The sequence below is a fragment of the Staurois parvus genome, unplaced genomic scaffold, assembly GCF_062004578.1.
Source record: "Staurois parvus isolate SC_StPar_1 unplaced genomic scaffold, SC_StPar_1.0 ptg000232l, whole genome shotgun sequence".
NCBI lineage: Eukaryota > Metazoa > Chordata > Amphibia > Anura > Ranidae > Staurois > Staurois parvus.
In genome coordinates this window covers 8,844,944-8,865,797 of record NW_028318028.1, presented here as the reverse complement: position 1 = coordinate 8,865,797, position 20,854 = coordinate 8,844,944, and the positions used below count along the sequence as shown (strand labels likewise).

Below are 20,854 nucleotides of genomic sequence, written 5' to 3'. Positions count from 1 at the left end.
TAGTTTGCACAGTGCTTTACAATATACAGGGGGACAGTACAATTAGAATACTCATTACAGAAGGAATAGGAGGGCCCTGCTCATGGAGCTTACAATATAAAGGAAGGGGGAGATGGTACAGAAGCTGACAGCTGCAGGGAATGACCTGATGGAGGTGACTCAAGTACAGTTCTTAGGTGGAGGTGGGGTAGGCTTCCCTGAATAAGTGAGTTTTCAAAGATCACCTAAAGGCGGATAGGGTGGGGGGCGAACAGATGTACTGGGGTTGGGAGTTCCAGAGGATGGGAGGGGTTCTGGAGAATTCCTGGAGGCGAGCATGGGAGGAGGCAACAAGGGAGCTGGAGGGCATAAGAGGAGATGACAAGGTATATATATATAGAGAGAGAGATAGATAAACATATATATACAGTTGCAAGAAAAAGTATGTGAACCCCTTGGGATTACGTGGAGTTTTGCATGAATTGGGCATAAAATGTGCTCTGAACGTCATCTAAGTCACAACAATAGAAGAACACAGTCTGCTGAACATAATACTACACAAACATTAGATGTTGCCATGGTTTAATTGCACATAACATGTAAACATTCACAGTGCAGGGAGGAAAAAGTATGTGAGGCCCTAGCTTAATGACTTCTCCCAGAGCTAATTGGAGCCAGGAGTGAGCCAAGCTTGACTCCAATCAGTGTGATGATATTGGATGTGTTGCTGACAGCTGTCCTGCCCTTAAAAAACATACACCCGTTTTGGGTTTACTGGTTTGAAGAAGCACTGTCTGATGTGAACCACACCTCGCAGAAAAGAGCTCTCAGAAGACCTACGATCAAGAATTGTTGACTTGCATGAAGCTGGAAAGGGTTACAAAAGTATCTCCAAAAGCCTTGATGTTCATGTGTCCACGGTAAGACAGACTATCTACAAATGGAGAAAGTTTAGCACTGTTGCTACTCTCCCTAGGCGTGGTCGTCCTGTAAAAATGACTGCAAGAGCACAGCGCAGAATGCTACATGAGGTAAAGAAGAATCCCAGAGTGTCAGCTAAAGACCTACAGAAATCTCTGGCACATGCTAACATTTTTGTTGACACATCTACAATAAGGAAAACATTAAACAAGAATGGAGTAAATGGGAGGACACCACCGAGGAAGCCATTGCTGTCCAAAAAGAATATTGCAGCACGTTTGAAGTTTGCAAAAGAGCACCTGGATGTTGCACAGCACTACTGGCAAAATATACTGTGGACAGATGAAACCAAGATTGAGTTGTTTGGGAAGAACACACAACACTATGTGTGGAGAAAAAAAGGCACAGCACACCAACATCAAAACCTCATCCCCACTGTGAAACATGGCGGAGGGAGCATCATGGTTTGGGGCTGCTTTGCTGCCTCAGGGCCTGGACGGATTGTTGTCATTGATGGGAAAATGAATTCCAGAGTTTATCAAGACATTTTGCAGGAAAACGTACGACCATCTGTCCACCAACTGAAGCTCTGCAGAGGATGGGTGATGCAACAGGACAATGACCCAAAGCATACAAGTAATTCAACAAAACAATGGCTGCAACAGCACAGAATACTCCTTCTGGAGTGGCCCAGTCAGAGTCCTGACCTCAACCCGATTGAAATGCTGTGGCATGACCTTAAGAGAGCGATTCACACCAGACATCCCAAGAATATTGCTACACTGAAACAGTTTTGAAGAGGAGTGGTCCAAAATGACTCCAGATCGTTGTGCAGGTCTGATCTGCAACTACAGGAAACGTTTGGTTGAGGTTATTGCTGCCAAAGGAGGGTCAACCAGTTATTAAGTCCAAAGGTTCACATACTTTTTCCTCCCTGCACTGTGAATGTTTACATGTTATGTGCAATTAAACCATGGCAACATCTAATGTTTGTGTAGTATTATGTTCAGCAGACTGTGTTCTTCTATTTTTGTGATTTAGATGACGTTCAGAGCACATTTTATGCCCAATTCCTGCAAAACTCCACGTAATCCCAAGGGGTTCACATACTTTTTCTTGCAACTGTATATATACATATATATATATATATATATATACACCCACACCCACACACACATATATATGTATATATATATATATAAATATATATATATATATATTTTTTTTAAATTTATATATTTTTTTAATTTATTTTTTTATCTTTATTTTTTTAAATGTATGCTGTGTGTACGGGAATATGTAACAAATGTAAAGTAGGTGTTGTCCTAATTTGGCTGCAAAAGTGGAAATACACTTTGCCATCGTTTCCCACCCAGGGTGTAACTATTGAAGTATCCGCCTGTATGACTGATCGGGGATACAGGAGCCCAGAGGTCTGGCACACCCCGAACCATCAGATTTTTGCTGGACACCCCTCTCATCCACACAGCTGCACCATCTGGCAGGCACTTTGGATGTACTGTATATAGAGGAATGGATCAGTGCAACAATGCTTTAAAAAATACTACTGCATGATAAAATGAATGACCATTGTCTTAGAATGAGACAAGTTCCCCACATGGGACTGACTTTAAAATACAGTTTAAAAGAAAGATACGTGAAAGCTGACTCCAATGTGTCCCACAACATCAAAGTGTTTTTCTTAAAAAAATACATAACAATTATTATTATTTAAAGTAGAAGTAAACCTGAGACAAATAACATTCAGTTTATTAAACACAGCGTATCATAAACAACTGCCATTTAAAAAAAATAAGATACTTGTCCTCTGCTATTTTCAGCCTTTGTTTCTGCTGATTTGTTGCAATCTCTTTGCAGCCACTTGTCTTCAATCCACTCCAGCAGTGGCTGTGTGGCATTTCTCATTTCTCTGTGTAACGTGTGGCACTTTTTTTCTATATCCAAATACCATATAAAATGGAGACAACGCAGGAGCACAATTGAGAGATACAGAAAAAGTGTTGTTAACCAATACCAGGAACTGCCCAAACAAGGACTGGCAAGACTACCAGGTATTATATATTGAATGTTGAAGATTTTAACATATTGAAAGTTTCTGTTAACATGACATTACCATGATAAAGCTTCTATGGGATTTTAGTGATTGGGTTTACATACTGTGTACTAAAGGGTCTATTTATAAAAAAAAGCATTGTGCTAATGTCAGAACATTCACACAGTTTTCGCAAAAAATCCCCATAATGTAACTAATATGTTTATTTCTTTTGTTCATCAGCTCCAACTAGTGGCTAAAGATTTCCCGATTGAGGTATTTCAGCAAAATACAGCACTATAGCCACTGGATGGAATTGACAATGATTGGAAAAAAACACATTAGACACATTATCGGTTTTATTCTTGACGGCTGTGCAAATGAATTTATACAGCTTTTTTTTTTCTTTTTTAACTAGAGCCTTTAAAGTCAATCTAAACTGAATCACCTAAATCTCATAATATTTTACATGTTGATGTAAATTCAAAAGTGATTATCAATCTTTTAAAATATGCTGCTTTCATTAAAAAAAAAAAAAAAAAAAATCCCTTGTGACCCTGAAATGAAGGTCCGTGTTTCTGTACTTTGTGTATAGAGTGACAGCTCTCTAATACTGTCTCCCAACTGTTCTGTGTTGTCATGAGGTTACACCCTCTCCCAATGGAGAATATTAGCAGATGTTCTAACACACATGGGACTGCACTATCGCTCAGAAAGCCAGCCATGAAAATTGACGTACAGCAGTAGATGGATTGCATGTAGACAAGAAGTGGATGCAAAGCAGCTGCAAGAGATCAGCAATACTGAGAAAAGAAAACAAGTATTTTATTTAAGTGGAACTGCAGGAAAAAGTACTTTTTGATGTTTTCTGCATCCAGCTTAGGTACCTCTTATTCTTGATTTACTATATTGTAAGTCCACAGGCTGGTTGGGGATGATAAAAATCTTTTTATAGTTGTTTTATGTTGCCTATCGCTGTCAGCTTTGATCTTTCGGGTGAGCTGCTGTGATGATAGGAGTTCACTCACTCTTCAACTTGCACATTCAGAAAACATATTGTATTCAATCCACAAAATACAAGGCATTTTGTGAATGGATAAGGAGGTAGGGGAAGATGAACGTCACAATCTCTACACAAAAATGTAGGTAAGTATGTGAAACAGTGGGAACAGGAGGGGAATTGGGGTTGTCTATACTTGAGGAGGGGGTTCTGTACTGAGGGGTCTACTGGTAGGGAGGGGAATGAGGGGGTGTCTGTACTGGAGGATGCTCTGTACTGAGGGGTCTGGACTGAGGAGGTGGACTCGGAGGAGGCATTTAAGATAGGGGTCTGTGCTGGGAAGGTGGAGGGGTTCGGATAGTGCTGGGGGGGAAGTCTGTACTGAGAGGTTTGTACTGGGGAGTCCTATCAGTGCTAAAGGGGGCCATTTGTGCTGGGAGGGGGGTCCATCTGTACTGAGGGGTCTTTGCTGGTGGACACTGAGTGGTCTGTGTTGGGGTATCAGCCTGTGCTGAGGAGTCTGTGTTGTGGGGTCAGTCTGTGCTGAGGGAGAATTTGTACTGAGCAGCTTGTGTTGGGGGGTTCATCTGTACTGAGGGGTCTGTGCTGGGAAAGTCAGTATATGCTAGGAGGGGAGTCTATAATTGGGGGTCTATGTTGGGTAGGGTTGTTCTGTGCTGGGAGGGTATTGATACAGAGGGGTTTGTGTTGGTGTGGTCAGTACTTTGGGGGTGGGCTGGGAGGGGAAATTTAGGGATGCTAAAGAGGATCCATACTATGGGGGGTATGGGCTTGTGGGGGGGGGGGGTGATTTGTACTCGGAAGAGGGGGTAATTTTACATGTATTCTATAAAGTGGCCTGTGCGTTAAATACCCCTGACCTGTACTATAGACACTAATTTTCCAAAATTGGAGAAGACAGAATTGGCAACCAACTTCTATCTTTCATTTTCAAGGTTTAACTGAAGAAACTGAAGGTAGAATCTGATTAGTTCCCATGTACAGCTGCTCCAGATTCTGGCTGTTCCAGTTCTGAACTGCACACATGGGCAGAGGGAGACACAAAATCAAAGCCATGCCTCTCCTCCTCCACAGCAGTGATTGACAGAGGCTCCCAACATTTGCCTTTTTTGTGTCTTTTGCTCTGCCTATGTGTGCAGTGCTGGAAGGGGTTGCACCTAAAAGTTTAGTTCGAAACAGGAACGTGCACAAAGTGGAGACTCCAGTGAGACCCCATAGGTCATGGCAGGCACAGGGGGTATCCACATAAAGCATGAGGAACATTGGAGGATTGGAGAAAAAAAATGTGCAGGTAAGCTCTGCTACCAACATCTCATTTTACAAAAACATGGCTGTATTATCACTTTGAAAGAGAAGTATGGCCAAAGCATTTTTAGTCATACTTCTCTTCTGGGTCCCAGGACTGCTTGCGTTCCTGTGACCCAGAGTCAGCATATAACAGGCTATTGTTCGCTGTCAGCTGATGTTACAGAGTTGATCCATTCTCTGGAAGGGTCCCAGCCATACTGTTGGGATGCACCCAGCTGCTTGATTTACAACTGGCATTGTCTCCTTGTAACTGGGAGCCAAAGCCAGCTGCACCCAACTCGTCTCCTGCCCGGTGCACTGGAGAGCACTGGAGGGGCAGAGTGGAGAGCGGTGACTGACTGAAGCAAACCGAGAGCTGGGTGATCAGTGGTCATGTGATTGCTTCGTTCTCAGGCTTAGAGCCGATGTGGGACAACTGCAGCATAGAGGTGGGTATTTTTTTTTTTTTATTCCTATACTTCTTTAAACTCCAAATGTTCTACATTGATCAAATGGCTAACATAGTATAAAACTGTACTACTCAGTCTTAGCTACACATTGACAAACACACATTTATTATTTAATGCTGATACATACCTATGGAATGCATCAAAGCAACATTTTACAAGATGATATACTTGCCCTGTTTATTTATCGATCTTTTAAATAAACCGTTTCACCGAAATGAAGAGGATTGTAAAACCGCTGTGACAGCTCAATGTTTATTTCACTCACCTGAAGCTAGTATATTAATTAAGTGATTTGTAAATCAGGGAAGAGGAAGGGAAAAAAAACCAGTTCAGAGAAATAATAAACACTCAACAGTAACATTTGCTCTAAAGTGTTGTGACAACTAGGTGGCACACTGTACATTTCTCATATAACGACTGTACATTTCGTCTTCTGATAACAATCCTGACAGTGCTGCTGCAGATCCCTGACACATTTCTTCCAGGGTATGGAAAGAGTAAGCACGCTCCTCCTTTGTCTCAAAATTCAGGACTCAAACAAGAACAACACAATCTGGCAGTGTATGCATCTACTGTACAATATCATACTTCCCAATTTTTGAGATGGGAACGAGGGACACCTATTAGCAAATGTATGTAAAAGAGAATTATACAAAAAAAAAAGAAGAGTTAAACTCACAAGTTTTTTTTTTTTTTGTGCTACTACTATTCCTTTATATTGGCTGTTGAAGTTTACAAATGCAACAATTTAGAAGCTGGATGAAAGGTTTAGCACTGGGAAACACTTTTGGAAAGATAAATAGTACATTACATATACAACTATATAGATCTGACTGAATGAGGAGGAATGAGGAGTAAAAAGGGACAGAGGGACTTTGTTCCAAATCAGGGTTAGTCCCTCGAAATCAGGAACAGTTGGAAGGTATGCAATATAGCAGTTACTGTATCTCAGCACAGTGCCTTCTCCTTACTACAAGAGCACGTTAAAGGGAATGTATAGTCTTTTTATATTTATATGGGAAATATGTTAGCTTAATCCTTTCTGGCCTACAATATTAATGCTACCCAGCAAAATGCACTTCTGGCCCACAATATTAATGCTATCCAGCAAAATACCCTTCTGACCCACAATATTAATGCTATCCAGCAAAATGCCCTTCTGACCCACAATATTAATGTTACCCATTGGAGCTTTCTTTGAAAGCCAGCAGCTTACATAAGTGGTTGCTTTTAACTCTTTGGCCTCGGGGCCTCCGGACATTTTAAGAGGTTTTAGATGGGGTAGGGTTTGTGATCATGTGACTGCTTTGATTGGCTGTCACAGCAGTCACATTATCAGGGAAAGCTCCCAATTGCAAGTAGCGAACAGGAGCTTTCTGTTAGTCACTGATAAGTGTGCTGGGAGTACACACAGTGCTCGCTTTTGTCACAGTTCTCTTTTGGTTTGGGTAAGCATATATGCAGGCTCTCAGTGGTAAGGCCCACCCTTTGAGTCCACCCTATGTGTGCAGCCGACAGGCTCAAGGTTCTTTACCTTCATGTATTCTATGCATGAAGGTAAAAAACCTTCTGTGTGCAGCAGCCCCCCAGCTCCCCCTCAATCCTTACCTGAACCCCCTCCATTCCAGTGATGTATTTGAAAGCCTCTGCTGTCTGGGGACTCTTCTTCCTCATTGGCTGAGACAGCTGAAGGAGCCTATTGGCTCCCACTGCTGTCAATCACAGCCAGAGAGCAAATGAGGACAGAGCAGGGGGTGGGGTGAGCCATTGCTCTATGTGTCTTATGGACGCACAGAGCAGCAGCTAAAACTACAATTGCGGGAGCGTGGAAAACACTCAGTTTCAATGCGCAGATTGAAGCATAAGGTCTCATGGATTATGGTTCATGGAAGGGTTGCTAGCATTGTTTGCGATAAGCAACGCCAAATTGAGAGGACATGGGAACTGTGGACAGCCTACGTGAACGTGTCTATTACTACATCTCATGCTGAATGCTTAGGTTATCTCTTCTTCCTGCGACTCCTAGGTCTCTTCTTCTCTCTTCTAATTTTTCCTACTTTTTTTTTCCTATTCCTCATTGCTTTCTGTTTCTACCTTTCGGAATTTTTCATGTGTACCCTTGGTAATTTATAGTAGCAGCCCACTAGACTAAATTGACTTATTTTCCAGTGTAGATGACTTGTTGTTGTTGAAGTTTTTTGATGTATGGTGACCACTTTATGTTTTATGTCAAGTTATCAATGCTTCCAGTTTTTCAGCAACTATGTCATGTACTGGATTACGTAATGGGGACTTTTCGGGCCCCTTGTTCAGTTTGCACTATGGAATACTATATTTCTATCTAATTTGGCTGTTTGCAAGTGATGTTTAACAAACTTCAATAAAAATGTATTTGACATTAAAAAAACTTCCTAATTAATGTGCTGTTGGTCATCATAAATAAAAAAAAAGGGAGGAGTACAGTACTGTCATATTGGCTAAACAAGGTCATGATTATAGCTGTATCTTTCAACACACACCTATTACTGAAATGTATGTATTACATACATGGACAGGGCATGTCAGTATCACCAAACTACATTAGACCACATTAATATGTTAAAAAAGGAAAAAATGCTTCTATCCAGGTTCCTCATGTGGCCTAAAGTCAACATCACAGGGTCTCTAGCTTCATGGTGTTTCAAGTCATTTAAGTTTGCAGAGAAGGTAAGAGTCATTTAATAAAGGAATAGAAACTGTTTACTTTACAATTGGATGTTACTAAATAAGGTGAACCTGTGCTCACTTTCAGTACCCAATCATAAAAAAGGGAACATTCTCTTTGCTAAGTGAATAGTCTCTTCTCCTTTACTAAATCAACTCCAGTTCATTATCTTCAGTAAACAAAAAAACTTTGGTATGGGAGGCTTATAACGACATTTGAAGACTGACAATGCGCAACCATTGTGAGGCCCTAGTTAATATCCAAAAACAAAAATGTAATATATTTCAACTTACCAGTCCTTAACCTCCCTGGCGGTATTCCCGAGTGTAGCTCGGGGTAAAATGTCAGTACCAAAAGCGGTAACCCCGAGCTACACTTGGGCTTACCATACGGCGCTGCATAGGGAGTCCCTGCAGAGCTTACCTTGTCCTTCGCTCCCGCGATGTGTCCCCTGCAGCATCCCCGGCCATCTCCTCCGGCCGATGCCGGCATCCGGCTTCTGTGTTCCGGTCCCTGTGACGTTGGGACGTACGGGCGCCGCCGGCGGTGGGAAATTTGAACATTTTAAAAAATTTCATTTTTTTCAAAACAAATTTTACATAGTAAAACATTGCTGTTTCAACCCATTTCACATACATATTGTCCCTAGTGCTTTGTCCTGTGCCCTGCCTGCATTTTGTCTGTTCTTTCTGCCTGGAAACTGAGAAACGTCCACGGCGTCCAAAAAGTGTCCCTTTATGTCAAAAGCGGGTTTAGATCAGCTAGAGAACAGCGATAGTAAATCAGAACCACTTGCAGAATTGAGTGATAATGATTTGTGGGGAAATTCGTCATCAGACACTGAAAACGATTTTGCGACTTTGCTCAGCAATGTGCGAACTTGGCGCTCTATTTCAAATTTCAGTGTTTTTGGTTTGATTATATTATTGAATTAAATGTATTATTATTTTATTATTATTTTTTATGATTATTTATTACATTATAATTTATGATGTCGTGTTTCAAATTTTATCATACCCGGGATGTTTAATAGACTCTTGTTCGGACAGATTTCAGTGAGTTATTCCTAAAAATTACAGCCTACAATAAAAAAACTACATATTTCCATGCAAAATAATGGTACCGCTTTCAGCACCAAAAATCTGAAATAATCATACCGCCTGGGAGCTTAAATTTGATTAATTTTCTGTTTTTTTAGGCCTCTTGCCCTTTATTTTCACCTAGTGATCCTGCCAATAACACACTTTCTATATAAAAAATGAGTGCGCTGTACACTAAATAATCATAAACAATATTCAATCAAATAAATGCTGCTACATAAAATATGCATAAATTAATTTAAATGACATAAGTCCACATTCATATATTAAATAATTTAAAGTTCCAAAATCCAATAACACAGTGCTGTGTGCTAAAGAAATCCTCCAATGGAAAGTGCATAGGTGTCCACAAATGTTTGACACAAAAGATAAAATCAGCCTCTTACCAGGCACTTTGATCTCCAATCAAGAGATAAAACAAGCAGATGGTGTTCAGATCCCACACTGACACCCTAGTTAGCCAAATCAAGGAGATGAATAGGAGATGAATGGACAACTGCCGGTTCACTTGAACAAATCCATCACATCAGACAGCTCTCCGCATCATGCAAGGAAAGGTTTAAAACAGAAGAAGAAAACTTCATAGTGTAACCCAATAAACCAGCAAAAAATGTATTAAAGTGTTGCACTTACATAGATAAGGTGCATAAAGGCAGTGTGAATATTAAAAATTCCCGCGGGGTCAGACCTCCGGCTGGAATGAAGTGATGTCACAGAAAGCACTGCGTTTCTCCAAAAATGGTGTCCTCTGGGAGAATGGCTCTCCCAGAGGACAATTGTTTTTTAGAATTTCAGTTCAGTGCACAGGATGTCACCAGTGCACTGGATTTCTGGTATGATCAGCAGGTATTCTCTGTACTTGCTGAACAAAAAGAAAACAAAGGTGGCCACCAAATCTAAGTACTGGTAAGCTGCAATAAGTTACATTTTTATTCTTTGGTTTTCATATACTTTAACCAATTACAAAACAAATAGTTTTGGCATAAGATACAGTATATTTTAATTTTTAGGAATACATTTTTGTTTCCTTGTCATTTGCTGTAATAGTTGGGGTTTGTTGGGGTTACTTGAAGCATAAGGTACATCAATAAACGGTGCATTGCTTACTATTACAGAATACTTTCTGTGTTGCTGAATGCAAATTGTAGCTCAACAAAAATATGATCAACTATTCAAATTCCCAAGCATTATGCACAATAATTGCTTTGGATGGTAATAGATAGTTGGATGAAATAATGTTGTCCTAATTACAGTGCAGAACATTACAAATGGTAGAAGAGGGAGGAGTACAATGTTATTCATCCTGATATCTGACTGATATACAGTTGTGACCAAAATTATTCAACCCCCACTGAAATTGAGTGTTTTGGCCAGTTTGACATTGCTTTTGATCATTCAGTCATCTTGCTTACATTTACATTAAAGAGGCACTTGTAGGTCAGACAAATATAACATAACAGTTATAATGAAATAACCACAAATGTCTTTTCTGTGCTCACAGCATTATCAGTTTTATTCAACCCCCAAGTGACATTCAATCTTAGTACTTAGTACAGCATCCTTTTACAGTTATAACAGCTTTTAAACGTGAAGCATAGCTTGACACAAGTGTCTTGCAGCGATCTACGGGTATCTTCGCCCATTCTTCATGGGCAAAGGCCTCCAGTTCAGTCACATTCTTAGGCTTGCGCACTGCAACTGCTTTCTTTAAGTCCCACCAGAGGTTCTCAATCGGATTTAAGTCTGGTGACTGCGATGGCCACTCCAAAATGTTCCAGCCTTTCCTCTGCAACCATGCTCTAGTGGACTTGGAGGTATGCTTGGGATCATTGTCCTGTTGAAAGGTCCAACGTCTCCCAAGCCTCAGGTGTGTGACGGACTGCATCACGTTTCCATCCAATATCTCCTGGTACTGAAGAGAATTCATGGTACCTTGCACACGCTGAAGCTTCCCTGTACCTGCAGAAGCAAAACAGCCCCAAAGCATGATTGACCCTCCACCATGCTTCACAGTAGGCAAGGTGTTCTTTTCATCATAGGCCTTGTTCTTCCTCCTCCAAACATAGCGTTGATCCATGGGCCCAAACAGTTCTAATTTTGTTTCATCAGTCCACAGAACACTATCCCACAACTTTTGTGGTTTGTCCACATGGCTTTTGGCATACTGCAGTCGACTCTTCTTATTCTTTGGAGACAGCAAGGGGGTACGCCTGGGAGTTCTGGCACGGAGGCCTTCATTACGCAGTGTGCGTCTTATTGTCTGGGCTGAAACTTCTGTACCCACATCTGACAAATCTTTTCTCAGTTCCTCAGCAGTCACACGGGGACTTCTCTCCACTCTACGCTTCAGGTAGCGCACAGCAGTCGAAGTCAGCATCTTCTTTCTGCCACGACCAGGTAGCGTTTCAACAGTGCCCTTTGCCTTGAATTTGCGAATGATGCTTCCTAAGGTGTCTCTTGGTATGTTTAACATCTTTGCAATCTTCTTATAGCCATTGCCCTTCCTGTGAAGAGAAATCACCTCTTCTCTTGTCTTCCTGGACCATTCTCTTGCCTTCACCATGTTTGTAACCACACCAGTAAATGTCTAGAAGGAGCTGAGTATCACAGTCATTTTAAAGCTGCCTAATTGGTGCTTATTATGCTTGATTGCTGCTCGGTGACATCCACAGGTGTTTTCAATACCTGATGGAAAGCACCTGTATGAACCTCTGTTCTTCAGAGTGGTAGTCTTTAAGGGGTTGAATAATTGTGGCAATGAAGAAACCACATAAGAACCATTTACTACTGTATTACATAAACAATTGATGTCATTTTAGTTGCATTTGGGTAGTTACAACGTCCTTGTAGGATTTGATTCTGAATACAATTCCAAATGTACACTATAGTCCCTAAACCCCTTTACAGCATTGGGGGTTGAATAATTTTGGTCACAACTGTAGGTCACCTTTGTAAGGGTAACTTTGAAAATGTACCTATAAAGGTCTTGTACTATAGACTCTATGCACTGTACTCTGTGGAAGATATAACAGGTTACTGCCAATCAATGTAATAATGCAATGTAAAGAAAACACTTTAATGGTGGCCACGCATGCTTCAATTTTTTAATCTGATAAATGTGCAATTTAAATAAAACTATCAAATCTGAAAACAACAGTATAGTCATAACTTTTCTTCTAATCGATTTAGACTCAGTTTCTATTGCCTTCTTGAGGATTAACCCCCCTTCTTGACCAGGCCATTTTATGAGTTACGGCGCTGCGTTACTTTAACTGACAATTGCGCGGTCATGCAACTCTGCACCCAAATGAAATTTACATCCTTTTTTCCCCACAAATTGAGCATTCTTTCGGTGGTATTTGATCACATGTGCATTTTTATTTTTTATGCTATAAAAAAAAAATGGCCGACAATTTTGAGAAAAAAAGCAATATTGTTGACTTTTTGCTATTAAACATGTCTAGTAAAAAAATTTAAAAAGTAAAATGTCATCATAAATGTAGGCCAAAATGTATTTTGCTGCATGTCTTTGCTAAAAAAAAAAAAAACAATAGGCGGAAATTAATTGGTTTACGCAAAAGTTATAGCGTTTACAAATGGCGGAATATATACTGGGATTTTTTTATTTTTACTAGTACTGGCGGCGATCAGCGAATTATAGTGGGACTTCAGGGACTGCGGGACTGCGGCAGGCATTCTGACACTGGGGGGAACTGACTTGGTGTCACTGACATCCCCAGTGACACCGATACAGTGATCAGTGCTAAAAAAAAGTACCTACACTGTACTAATGGCACTGGGCAGGAAGAGGTTAACATGTGGGGCGATCAAAGGGTTAACTGTGTGCTGTTTTACTCTGTGCTGTATCTGTGTGCTTCACTGTAAGCACACTGCTTTGGAAAGCTGTGCTGTGCACAGCCATCCAAAGTAGTGTGCACAGTTCTCCTCCTCGTCAGAGATGCTTGTGAATCAGTGGGTGCCAATGAGTAATCAACGGCTGGGACCAGCGCACCCCTACCCGGAAATGCAAAATAACGCATATATACGTGATTTTACGCACCCGTGCTGCCCTGTAGCAGTATATCTGCTATAGGGCGGTCAGGAAGCGGTTACAAAGGAACGATCACTCTTTTTTAATATAACATCAGCAGCTACAAATACTGCTGCTGCTGACTTTATAAAATAAGATACTCACTGGTACCTGGGCTCCGGTGCTGTCTTCCCACATCTGGTTCTTCTTACTGTTGTGGGTCTCTGGTGCTGCCATTTTGGATATAGGAGCTAACTGTGACTTTCTGAGGATCTCTGAGATTGCGTGCAGTTTTGGGACTTGGTCTTCAGCCTCCTCGGATGTGTGACGTGTCCCAGGAGGCTGTGGGCAGGGGCATACCTAAATGCACATAATTCTCACCTACTCGGGAATTGAGGAAGTGGGAGTGGGTACTCAAAAAAATTAGGGATGGGGGTGTGGAAGTGAATAGGCGGCACATTCACTTCTGAGTAAGGCCTGTTTCACACGGGCTCCAGCTTGTATAAGAGCAGTGTGAACAGTAAGCTCTGACAAAGCATTTGCAGAGCTTTCAGTAAGCTTTATTGACGCTTTTAAAATACCATTCAGCTCCAGTTTGATAATGCTGAACACAGATCCTAATAGGAGTGCTGACGGCCACTTTAGACAAGCTGTTAGCAGGCTTCAGCACATCTTGAAACTTGCTGAAAGCTTGTTGAAAGCCTGCTGAAGCCTGATAATAGCTTTCTTAAAATAGCAATCAACACTCCTATTAGGAGTGTTAGGCAGCTGGGTGGTGTCAGACTCTCCTTCCCGGTCCTCATCACGGCTTTGGCAGTGCCTGGGGGATGTAAAGCTGTGGTGGTGAGTGCTGGAATGGAGGATAGTATAAAACAGGTGAGTCATCCTTGACATGGTGGGGGCTGCTGGATGTTTTCTGATTGTCCAGCGGGGGGTTGGTTGTGTAGGGCTGCTGGGGAGGGGGGAGGTATGAAAGAAGGGGTGGCTGGGGGGGAGTGTGATGGGAGGTCGGCCGATTTTTGTGCCTAGGGCAGCACAAAAACAAAATATACAGTGAATAATAAAGTGTTGCGCTACTCAATATATACCTTAATTCAAAACTATAATAAATATAAATAATGAATAAACCTTAATTCATATATAATAAATAAATCAAAATCCCTGATAAACTTTCATTGTGGCCGTGCTTCAATTCACTTCATAAATATATTTGCTTCAGTGATCTTCAAAATATCTGTGTGCCTCACCAACGTGTCCCACCACTACACATATGGATAGCTGCTCACCTGAGAACCAGGACATATATTCCAAAATATACTGTACAGGTAACATGTACTTATTAATTCCCAAATATGGACTCAAGATGGCAGTACGTCTCCTGCTGTAATCCTCCTCCACATTGGTAATCTACTCCAATTTTTAATGTCTCCGCTCCTTCTCCTCCACTCGGTATCCCCATAAGGAAGAGAAATAAATAGCCTCCAAATGTGCCACATTTACACTCACAATATAAGATAAATGAAAAGTGCTTTATATCTAATAACCGTACTTCCAGTCCATGGCTTCATGCTGGAAGTGATGTCACTAAGCTCCGCCTCTTGCATTATGCCACTACCCACGTGGCTTTTTGTTGTTGTTTTATTTTTCCCCTGAAGAAGCCACGTGGGTAGTGGTGTAACGTGTGGGGCAGAGTTTAGTGACAGCATGGACCGAAAGTCTGCTTACAGAAACACTTTTCATTTATCTTATACTGTGAGTGTGAGTCCATGTGTATACATGGACAGTGAAGTATGAATGAGCTTCAGAAGGAATCTTTTTTGAAAGATTAAGAATGGTTGGGTGTTTAGCTTTGCCTGGAAATAGGCTTTAGTATAAAATGAGGCCTGTTATTTTTAAAGTGGTTTTAAACCTCAGACATGAAATAGGAACAAAGCATATCCCTCTATAGTTTGTACTTGTCTTTATTAAGAGCACTAAGTGTAAATTCTGTTTGCTGCTTTGTTTCATTGATATCAGCATGAATCTCTTCTGACAAGTATTCCTGACACCAAGAAAGAAATGGTGACAGGGGAAGGCCCTTCAGCAGATCGGCAGCCTCAGCTCTGTTCCTGTGCGCTGTGCAGAGGGGGTGTGTCCTTTCCCTCCAAGCAGCTCTCAAAGCTTTCCTCACTGAACTTTGCAGTGTGTAACTTCAGCTCTCCACCCATTTTTTTCTGAATTCTCAGGCAAGCTTTAGAAATTCAGCACTTTGAACGGATGTAGAGAAGAGAACACAGCAGATAAACAGGTACAACTTACAATATAATTGCCAAAAGTATTGGGAAACCCTTCCAAATCATTGGATTCAGGTGTTCCAATCACCTCCATGGCCACAGGTGTAAAAAAATAAAGAACCTAGGGATGCAGACTGCTTCTACAAACATTTGTGAAAGAATGGGTCGCTCTCAGGAGCTCAGTGAATTCATACATGGTACTGTGATAGGTTGCCACCTGTGCAATAAGTCAACTGTTAGTGGTATTATAACAAAGTGGAAGCAACCGGGAACAACAGCAACTCAGCCACCAAGTGGTAGGCCACATAAAATGACAATGCAGGGTCAGCACATACTGAAGCACACAGTGCGCAGACGTCACCACCTGTCTGCAGAGTCAATAGCTACTGACCTCCAAACTTCATGTGGCCTTCAGATTAGTACAACAACAGTGCGTAAAGAACTTCATGAAATGGGTTTCCATGGCTGAGCAGCTGCATCCAAACATTACATCACCAAGTGTTAGATGCAGTGGTGTAAAACACACTGCCACTGGGCTCTAGGGCAGTGGAGATGTGTTCTCTGGAGTGAAAAATCACGCTTCTCTGTCTGGCAATCTGATGGACATGTCTTGTTTTGGTGGTTGTTAGGAGAACAGTACTTGCCTGACTGCATTGTGCCAAGTGTAAAGTTTGGTGGAGGGGGGATTATGGTGTGGGGTTGTTTTTCAAGGGTTGGGCTTGGCCCCTTAGTTCCAGTGAAGAGAACTCTTAAAGGCGTCAGCATACCAAGACATGTTGGACAATTTCATGCTCCCAACTTTGTGGGAACAGTTTGGGGATGACCCCTTCCTGTTCCAACATGACTGTGCACCAGTGCACAAAGCAAGGTCCATAAAGACATGGATGAGTGAGTTTGGGGTGGAGCAACTTGACTGACCTGCACACAGTCCTGACCTCAACCCGACAGAGCACCTTTGAGATGAATTAGAATGGAGACTGCGAGCCAGGCCTTCTTGTTTGACATCAGTTCCTGACCTCACAAATGTGCTTCTAGAAGAATGGTCAGAGATTCCCATAAACATACTCCTAAACCTTGTGGACAGCCTTCCCAGAAGAGTTGAAGCTGTTATAGCTGCAAAGGGCGGGCCAACTCAATATTGAACCCTATGGACTGACACTGTGATGCCATTAAAGTTCATGTGCGTGTAAAGAGAGGCATCCCAATACTTTTGGCAGTATAGTGTATGTAGTAGGATTTGTTACATCTCTATGTATCACCGAAGACCAGTCACTTCACTAGATATATGTAAGGATTTACGACCCACCAATATAGCACAATTATTATTATTATTATTTTTATTAATAATATTATCATTAGTTACATCTGTATAAACAGCATGGATTTATCCACATTCATCCATAAACCTAATAATGGAATTATTAATTAAACTATGAGCTAAAAGGCACAAATTGTTGTAAATCATTAGATATAATAGGCCAATTTAATCGAACTATTGCCAAGTATTCCTAATGTAGCACCTTCTGAGTTAGTGTAGGTTGCTAGGCAAATTTAATTTGGCTCCTCTGTAGTCAGAAAAGCAGGAGTTGATAACTTTAGCCTGCTCAGTGTCTCACAGACAGCTGCTCTGATTGCTCCCTCCCTGCGTTCTGGAGGATTCTAGAATTATAGTGGGTGCAACTGGAATATTTATGTTGATCCAGCTAATCCCTGGAGAGGCATGATCAGTAGATAGCTGGAGAGTTGAAAAATAGTCTATGGCTTGGATCAGAGTCTAGTCCTTCCAGAGGAGATCCCAGTCCAGGGGCTCTGTCCCTAAGGACAGGCTTCTGGGAATGCTGTTCAGGAATCATTGAGGTCCCAGCTGGAGCATAAGCTGGGAACCTATTCTCAAAGCCTGGTTTGAGAGTTTCTTTTGGGTGTGGAGAGCTCACTGAAGAGTACCCAGGGGAAAAGTGTCCAGCTGTCCAGAACATGCAGGCGTGAATGCCACCTAGCTACCAGTGGCTAAATGAAGCAGAAGGGGAGCAAAGGAAAGGTATGTGCTTTTGCATGGGCAAAGCACAGGTTTGTGTTAACATTTTTACCTTTGTGTTAATATTTTACCTTATCACTGGTTATTTCTCCATTATGTTCTTCTATTTTATTTCATTTCTAGTATTTTTGGAAAATCTGAAATAAAATGTGATATAAAAAAATGCCTTTCTGGCCCAATATTCTATTTCCTTTCTGGAGATGGAATATTGGGAAACAGTGGAAGTTGATGTCCTGTTAGTCTCATACTGTACCTATGCCGGCAATGCAATATACTGTACTGGATCCAGTCTAACTCCTGTATCAAAATGGGAACCATCAACCAGAACTTGAAAAAAACCCTGCTTTTTCCCAAAAGTGATGGAACAGCAGAGGCCAACCAATTTGCTCTGAGCTGGATGCCAAAAAATATCCCCTTATGGCATGTAAAATGGATCATCCATACAAAGATATTTTTCATGTAATTTGAATTGCTAATAAAAAAAAGCACCACAGGCAGGTAGCAGACACCATTATGTGGTCTCTTTACTTTTGGGATCTACTGCTTCCACTCCCAGTGCAACCTGATACTGCTGGGCTTGGCTGAATGATGACTCCTATGCCTGCCATCCACAATTCAGCACTTGGTCCCCAATCAGGTCAAGTGCAAAGCCTGAGTGCTGGAAGTATGGTATGTCCAGACCCTCCAACATGAGACATACGATAAATAGAAAATGCTCCACTTATAATTATCTCTCTGCCTGTTTGAGTATACCTGTAATTTGAGCAAAGCCTTAACACAGGATTTGAATAGCCAAGCTAAGGAGAATGCAATTATAAGGTAGCAAGATAAGTAATGGCAGAGTATATTGTACCTACTGGAGTGGGTAATTTTTGGGTGATCTGCACGCTTAGGCCATCGCAGGTTAAATAGTCAGAAAGTGAATACTGTCCACAAACAAATGTAGTGAGAGTACCAATAAAATATTACCAGGATCTGATTTCTAAGTTTGCTTTATTGCGTATGTGTAAAATTCCAACACATTTTCAGGGCTGCCCACACCACAGTTTTTCAGGACTGATAGTATTTAAATACTTATGACAAATTTAGAGTGTTGAGCTTGAGTCCTGTGGTGAAAGGCATGGAATATATTATGAATGGGTTAATACTTACATGGGAATTAGTTTCCAAAGGTTATTGACTTCTGGTGTCAACTCTAGCCCAGAAGCTTCCTTAATGGATCTATGCCAATTTTTTTCCTTCTTTTCAGTGCCATCACCCATAACCTTTTGGTTCTTAGAAAGTCAAAAATGGAGGGGGGGGGGGGCAGAAGCAACACAGCCGGATACAAGAGATGGCAGACAAGGAAGGGGCAGTCCCTGTATGAATCCTGCTACCAACCTATGATGTGACCTTGTTTTTTTATTTTAATTTACTATGGAGTCACTCCAAAGCCAGTCCTGACATTAAAAAATAACTACCAAATACATTGTGAAAGTAAATAAATGGTGAAAAAAACTTTCATCGCAGGTGTGTCTCTTGAATCCTTATATAACTATAAAATTGCAATTACATAATTATAATAGCTTATAGTAAGTAAACATTTGTAATAGTAAACATTACAAGGATATCTTCCCTCATTAGACATCCCATTGAAGCATCTCATGATAGCAGCTAAAATGTATAATTACAACTAGAAAATTGGCAAATATTTGGAGAAAAATCAGTGAAACGCCGTGGCCTTTAAAAATGACTTATGGCCTTATTGAAATTTTTTAAAACTGTACATGGAAAATAAAGACACTATCAATACCCCTGATACAATATTATTCCTAAGATCCACTAAGATAGCAAGATACTAATAAAGTCTTGTGTAAGAGAAAAATACTGAATATAAAAAATTTCCTTTTTTTTTGTTTTCTCTCTTTTCCCCTTTTAGCTTATTCTCACTCTCTTAGTAAGAACACTCCTATTTATAAACTTCTGGAAAGAATTGTAACAGTATATGTACCTATGCATGATTGTAATATTATTTTTGATCTTTTAGAAACAAGCAAGTAATCTGTGCATATATTTTGTCATATGGGAATATGAAGTCCTGAGGAAGTGTTTTTTTTTACCACAAAACGTGTTGACAGCAAACGTATGTCATTATTGCTCTGATGACACACAAGTATTTTATTGTGAATATCTATGCGATCTATATGGATTGTAAATCCTTTTGCTTGGGTGTTTTATATCACCCTTGATTACCCATAACTTTTCCTCTTTTCTACTTTGTACTGAAAATAACTTGTCTCATTGAGACATTGGAGGTTATTTACTAAAACTGGAGAGTGCAAAACCTCAGCTTCCAGGTTTAATTGCCCAAACATAATCGAACAAGCTGAAGTTAGAAACTGATTGGCTACCATGCACAGCTGAACCAGATTCTAAGTACTTTAGTTATAGTAAATCTCCCTAGATTAATCAAGATTCATTGTTTTATGGATATCGTACATCTAAACTACATCAGCCTGCTGTAATATATATCAATATCTGTTATGTATCCCAGCATTACAACCAACCTCATGCACTCCTCACCTGATGCCCAAAGGCACAGAAGTGTCAGCATCAAAGTTACCGATACCATCTTTGGAGATCTCATCTTGTCATTCGTAAGATGTGTAAGATGTGTGTCCTTGTATAGGGCAAGAAAAAGTAATTATATTTTATGCTTTCTTTGTGCAGCTTATTTAATAATTCTGAAACACACCTTTCTTGGCTGAAACCCCAATAAAATCATTGCCTAACTGTCACCCTGTATCATTACAGAGTTATGTTCTCCCAATAAAAAAAAACCCTATCATTAATATTAGCATACATAGCTATTGTCTTGACTTGGAGCTTTTTGGGAAATTATATTTGACTCCATTCACAAAGTTTTAATACAAGGATAAAGATCTTTATTTTCAGGCCTGTAACTATTATTTTCAGATCTCCATGAATTCACCTGAAAATAA

At 40.7% G+C, this 20,854-nt stretch overlaps 1 protein-coding gene across 3 annotated transcripts in view; it reads right to left on the bottom strand.

Annotated features, from left to right (window-relative positions):
* Window positions 1-20,539, bottom strand: part of LOC149460351 (uncharacterized) — a 52,218-nt gene extending 31,679 nt beyond the window's left edge. For all 3 annotated transcript variants that reach the window (XM_089679941.1, XM_089679942.1, XM_089679943.1), the window contains exon 1: window positions 20,436-20,539. In XM_089679941.1, the coding sequence (XP_089536067.1) occupies window positions 20,436-20,499 (64 nt within the window). In that variant the 5' untranslated portion in view covers window positions 20,500-20,539. The remainder of the gene's footprint in view (window positions 1-20,435) is intronic.
* Between the last annotated feature and the right edge of the window lie 315 nt (window positions 20,540-20,854).